Genomic DNA, 6,390 nt, shown 5'->3' on the forward strand with positions numbered 1-6,390 from the left:
AGGTTTACAAAATAATGAGGGGCATGGATAGGGTAAATAGGCAAAGTCTTTTCCCTGGGGTGGAGGAGACCAGAACTAGAGGGCATAGGTTTAGGGTGAGAGGCGAAAGATATAAAAGAGACCTATGGGGCAACTACTTCACATAGAGGGTGGTGCGTGTATGGAATGAGCTGCTACAGTATGTGGTGGAGGCTGGTACAATTGCAACAGTTAAAAGGCATTTGGATGGGTATATTAATAGGAAGGGTTTGGAGGGATCTGAGCCAGGTGCTGGCAGGTGGGACTAGATTGGGTTGGGATATTGGTCAGCATGGACGGGTTGGACCGAAGGGTCTGTTTCCATGCTGTACATCTCTATGACCCTAAGTCATTTAGTGTTAAACATTAACCTCCGTATCTTCAGTCATTATTGAACCCCTCGACTTAAATGTCCTTCCTTTCCACATGTGGTTCACTCCATCTGTGCCAAGTTGTCCCTTCTTCCATTACTTATTTACAGTTGGTTGCTATTATTTGCTATAATTTTCCTTCTGTCTGAGTCAAAGTTCTCTTCAGCCAACTATCATTAATCATTTTTATGTTGGGTGTATTAACCTTTGACTGTCCCTTTCTAAACTACTATAAGCCTAATGATACTGGATCACTGTTTCCCAAAAGTTCTCTTGAGAAATATGCTCCTCTTGTCCGATTCCGCCCACTTTTTGCCCTGTATTTTGCTCTTATCCCAGGTCAGATTAGGCTGTTACCACTTATCATGTCTCCTATGTTGTTAGATCTTTCTGAAATCTGTCTGCAAATTTGTTCATCCATCTCCTTCCCATTATTTAGTGTTCCCTGATCTACACCCAACAGCACTACAATACCTATTTTGATATGGCTGTTTGTTTTGAGATCTTAATTTTAAGATTGCTTAATCACAGTGACCTTGATTTTTTTTTAAGTTCAAGGAACTTGTTATATTTTATATTACAGGAGGTAGGCATAAATTATCAGTCACTATTTTCAAGCTGTCAAGGAGAGTTATTGACAATACAGTTTACAGATGTTCAATATCCCTTGTGTAAATATTCAATGTGTTAATGATTTTACATTCAACATGACACAGGTATAAAATGCAAGTAGCATTGTGCACAGTGTTTCTTTTCCACCAACTACTTCACAAAGGCATTGCCTACAGTAAGTTGTGACTTCTTTTAAGTAGACATAAGGACTAAACGTTGCATTGGTTAATCAAAAATATTTGTATCTTTTTCAGAGTTGAAGCATGTTTCCCCACAGAACTTTGAGTTTTCTGGTCCTTGTGATCTTTGCGGTTGAGAAGTGCTCTGCTTTCAGTACAGTCTACTCCAACTTCCTTCAAAGAATCGATAACATAGGTGCATTGACTGAGGAGCAAAAGTCAAGAATTTTGAATGCAAATCCAGTTGACCTGGAAAAAGGTAGTAGTAGTTTTGGTTTTAATACATGCAATTTTCCATCTTAATTAATTATAAGTTAAGCTGCAATCAAATTCAGTTTTTATGATGAATTTGCAACCATTTCTAATTGCATTAGAACAAAACTGGGTGATATAAAGCAAAAAGTCAAATCCTGATGTCAAATCAAGTAGTTGAGATTACTCTTACGTTACTGTTTCACCAAACCTGGGCATTATATGAAGGGGAATCTGAAGAGCGAATTAAATGGTATTTAGAGTTTGTTGCTTGTCTTGTTAGTGATACATGATAGCCAATTTAGCACAACAAGTTTGATACTAATGAAGAAGTATACCACGAAACAGTGTAGATGGTATAGTGCTGTTTCAGGAATAGAGCTGAATTATTTCTTCCAATATGTTATATTGCCATAGAATAACATCAATGCGTCATGACCCAGCTACTTTTCTGGGTTGACCCTAAACTCAATGATGATCTAAGAGGACATTTCTTCAACATACTCATGATCATCTTCTTTTAAAACTGAGATTTTTCTTTTATTTGATAAAATCACAAAGTCTATAGAAGTATTAGTTTGCAATTTTTGTTCTCACTGGGAAAAATTGACCTACGAGTTTAAAATATATTGCCATTAATTCAATCGCCTGTCAAAATTATAAAGCAAAACCATTACTCAAAGCTTTGCGTTTAATGTCAAACATGCAGTGACATAAAACTGATGTGCCAGTGCAACGTATTAGAGCAATTTTGGTTTTCTTCACACATAATAAGATGACCATAATGTAGTAATTTATAAATATGTGTGATTTTCTATTGTCATCATTGATCTTTCAGTGAAAATGAAGCAAGACTGCATGGCATTGAACCGTAATGCAAATAAGTCCAGCGGTATCTATGTTATCCAGCCCAAAGGACATAAGCCTTTGGTGGTTTACTGTCTCATGGATACTCCAGGTAAAGGATGGGTGGTGCTGCAACATGTCTCGAAGAACAGTAGTACTCCCTTTGCAAGACGTTGGAATACTTACGAGCACACTTTCGGAGATATGGAAAATGACCATTGGCTGGGAAATGAATACACCCATTGGATCACACAGCAAGCTCGTTATGAAGTGAGATTTCTCATTGACACTGGTTTTAAAAAAGTTGAGATTGATTATGCCAGCTTCAATATTGAGAATGGAACTAATATGTACAAACTGAGACTGGGTGCTCCCATCAGTCGTTCCCAGGATGAGAAGCTTTTGATGATCAATAAAAATGATAACATGTTGTTTAGTACCATAGATCAGGATAATGATAAAGATGAAAATCAAAATTGTGCACAAGTAGTTGGAGGGGGTTGGTGGTTCGATACATGCTCCTCAGTAGTATTCAATAATCAGCAAATTCGCTGGCCGGGTATTTGTGACAACTGTCAATCTGCCACCATTTTAATCAGACGTACCTTTGCAAATTGCAAGTAATCTCATTATTAAGCATGTAGCATGTTGCTGAATGGTTAAACACATGTTGTGCTCATGATTTTCTGGCAACTGCAACAAAACTTGTATTGCTTAATGCAGTTCAGTAGTATAGCAATAAATCTATCAAAATAATAACTGTACCTAGTTTCGTGTTTCAATGACTGAAATAATTAAAAGAAAAAAAGTCTGGCTATGTTTGTGGTGTTTTCTTATCAAGAAACTGCGATGAATCACATGGGATCCTTTATAGAATTTTTAAAAGTGATTCCAGCAAGAATATGGGGATTATTGTTTCTCTTAATTTAAAATTACATTGCATAATGTAACCAGACAATTCAGCCCAACAATTCCATGACAGTGTTCATTCTTCATTGGAGCCCCCTTTCATCTTTTCTAATCCAAATCTACCATCATAACCTGAGGGCCAGACAGTTAAACAGTGCATAAGAGGACCTTGGACCCATCTAGTTTGCACCAACCTGTCTACACTAATCCCACTTTCTAGCACTTGATCCCTCATCTTAAATGTAATGACATTCAAGTGCTTATCCACAGAATTCCCACCTCATATTTGTAGGTCCTGAAACTATATACTGCAGATGGTGGATATCTGTAAATACCAAACAGAAAGTGCTGGAAACTCTTAGCAGGTCTGGTAGCATTTGTGGAGTATAATGTTCCATCAGAACGTTACCTCCGCTTTTCTCTCCACGGACCACTATTTTCTATTTATATCCGACACATGCCTAGCTTCTTCTAAAACAAAACTCTACTGTTTTGCTTCAACCATTCCCTGTTAAACTTCACACTTCCATCACTCTTCGGGTGATGAGGTTTCTTCTGAATTTTCTGTTGTACTGCTTCATGGCTATTATATATTGATGATCTTTAATTATGCCTTCCCTGCTGGAATAAGCATTTTCTCAATATGTACTCTCTCAAAATCTCTCAAACTTTGAAGACCTCAATTATGCCAGGCCTCAGCCTTCTTTACTTAAGTGAAAACAGACCCAGACTGTGAACCCTACCCTGAAATGCATATCCCTGCCTTTCTGATATCTCCATGTAAATACTCACCCATTAGAGTGCCCACATATGAGTCTTCATAACAGTCTTCAGTGATCTATGATTCCACCTAATAAAGATTTGATACTTATTCGTATAACTTCTCCACTTTTCAATTCTAACACCTTAAAAATAATTTAGGCTTTTTTTTTATGGCCTTGCTAAACCTGTGGTTGAACTTCTAGTGATTAATAAACTTGGATTCTAAGATTCCTTGGTTCTGCTACCCATGACCTTGAGAATGTTATGATGTTGGTAAAAATGGACTATTAACTTTCAATTCCTTGTCTGATTTTTAATCCCCATTTAAAAAAGGAAAAACACTGACTTAAGATGGTTCCAGTGATCACCTGACTATAGGTAAAGCCAGTTAATGAAACTATCACTAAACAACATATGGGGTGGAAAGGAATTTTGCCAGCCCTTGAGTGGCATTGGCAATGATGAGGAATTTGGGAGAATACAATGAGGTGATTCTCAACAGTGAGGTAGAAAGTCCAATTTTCTCAAGATTTTAATAGCTAGATGAGAAATCTACTAATACATGTTGAGGACCTTATTTCCATGCATTTGCATATGATTATTCACCAAACCTGTCTAATTTATATATACAAACAGTCCCTAGGTTGTAATTGAGTTCAGTTTTGGAGTGTGTTTGCAAGTTGATTTGTATGCACATTGGAACACAATGCAGAACAATATAAAGGAGCTGATCGTAAGTACAGGAAATGTTCAGATGTTGGGACTTTAAACTTACACACCTGTGTGGGGTTGCTTTCATAAATACAAAGTTTTCATTCAGACAGTTGTAAATCAGGGACCCTCTGTAGTGTTCAATTCTCCCAATGTTATCAGACTTATGAACGGACCTCTCATATATTAGAGTTGATCATTTCTGCACCTTCTCTCTCGCTGTAACACTATATTTTGCATTCTGTTCTGTTACTCAGATGTACTTAAACTTGTTAGCATGTAAAACAATATCTTTCACTGTATTTTGTTACATGTAACAATGATCAAATCAAATCAAATCAAATTCATCAGCTCTGGTGATGTCTTCACCTTCACAGAGGTCAGTTCATCCAATAATTCACTTCTGATTATGCTTATTTTATCTAATATTTCACACTCCCCCTGTTGAACTGGAATACCTACATCTAACCTATCCTTCATGAAAACAGAGACAAAATGTCTATTTGAAATCCAGACCATATATTCCGCAGCCACGTACAGGTTTCCATTTAAATCTCTAATGGGCTCAACCCTTTCCATGGTCATTCTCGTGCTCTGAAAGTACTGATAAAACAGATTTAGATTTTGCTTAATTTCACTGGCTAATACTTTACCATATCCTCGCTATGCTTTCCTAACTTCCTTTTTCATTTCATTCCTGTGCTTCCAAATAATTACTTTTTCTGAGATTGTTGTAAGCTTTATTTTTCTGCCTTATCTCATCATATAGCTTGTGGATATCAAAGGGACTTAAGTTTTGTTATTACCGCTTTTAATCTTTGTGGGGACACTTTTACACTGTGCCCGAAGAATTTCACTTTTGAATGCCTGCCACTGACATTTCTTTAAGTATTTTGCCTGATGAGCTCTCAGTTTTGGAAAGTTTGCCTTCCCACAGTTTAGAGTTTTTACTCCTGTTCTATTGTTGTCCCTTCTCATAATGATGCTAAATCTCACTGCATTTTGATCAGCCTCTAAAATGATCAGCCACTGCTTGTTTATCAGGCTGCCCAGTTTCATTTCCTGAGATTAAGTGTAGAATAGCACCCTGAATTGTAGAGCTTGTTACATGTTGCCTGTGATTGTTCACTTAAGTACTCTTCAATATGCCTGCATGCTCTGTGCTTTTGTGCTGTTTGCATCCGGGTTCATATTTGGGTGGTTGAAGTCCTCAACTATTATTGACTTATTGTTATTGCAATATTTGCCTACATATTTTCTCCTCTAACTCTCTCCCATTATTTGGACGTCTATAGTACACACTCAGCAATGTGGTTGCTCCTTTTCAGTTTCTGAACCTAACCAATAGGGCCTCATTTGATGCTTCATTTCCTGTACTCTGTATGTTTTGTATACAGTGGTGTGCTTTTTATTCTGTATTCCAAGTGAATAATTCAGCAGCAAGCATTTGTAAGATTATTTATTCTCACATACTTACCACATCACACACTTGGCTTCTAGTGAACTTTACAGATTGCAGTTTGTTCAATCTTATGATTCCTGTTTTCTCAAATGGCAGGCTTATGGTTTCTTTTTTTTTATAGATATTTTTATTAGAAATTTAACGTTTTTATAAGTTTACAAAAATAAACAAAACTCTCAGATATAAACATTGATATACAATTAGCTCAAATATACAATAGCCAAAATTTAACAAAAAAAACAACAAAAAAAACAAAAAAAATGAAAAA

The 6,390-nt window shown here is 36.5% G+C and overlaps 1 protein-coding gene across 1 annotated transcript; it reads left to right on the plus strand.

Annotated features, from left to right (window-relative positions):
- The first annotated feature begins 1,255 nt into the window (after positions 1–1,255).
- LOC122551775 (fibrinogen-like protein 1-like protein) lies at positions 1,256–3,091 on the plus strand. The gene is made up of 2 exons (XM_043694234.2): positions 1,256–1,439; positions 2,271–3,091. The coding sequence occupies exons 1-2, from the start codon at positions 1,265–1,267 to the stop codon at positions 2,900–2,902; spliced, it is 807 nt and encodes a 268-aa protein (XP_043550169.1). The 5' UTR covers positions 1,256–1,264; the 3' UTR covers positions 2,903–3,091.
- The last annotated feature ends 3,299 nt before the right edge of the window (positions 3,092–6,390 follow it).

The sequence above is a fragment of the Chiloscyllium plagiosum genome, unplaced genomic scaffold (assembly GCF_037043375.1).
Source record: "Chiloscyllium plagiosum isolate Xiang-an unplaced genomic scaffold, Cpla_swu_hap1 HiC_scaffold_7, whole genome shotgun sequence".
Classification (NCBI taxonomy): Eukaryota; Metazoa; Chordata; class Chondrichthyes; order Orectolobiformes; family Hemiscylliidae; genus Chiloscyllium; species Chiloscyllium plagiosum.

Excerpts from the sequence above, each read along its gene's own strand:
- LOC122551775 (XM_043694234.2), top strand. The coding sequence starts at position 1,265 with ATGTTTCCCCACAGAACTTTGAGTTTTCTGGTCCTTGTGATCTTTGCG. Across the intron at positions 1,440-2,270 it reads TCCAGTTGACCTGGAAAAAG|TGAAAATGAAGCAAGACTGC; the intron begins GTAGTAGTAGTT and ends TTGATCTTTCAG.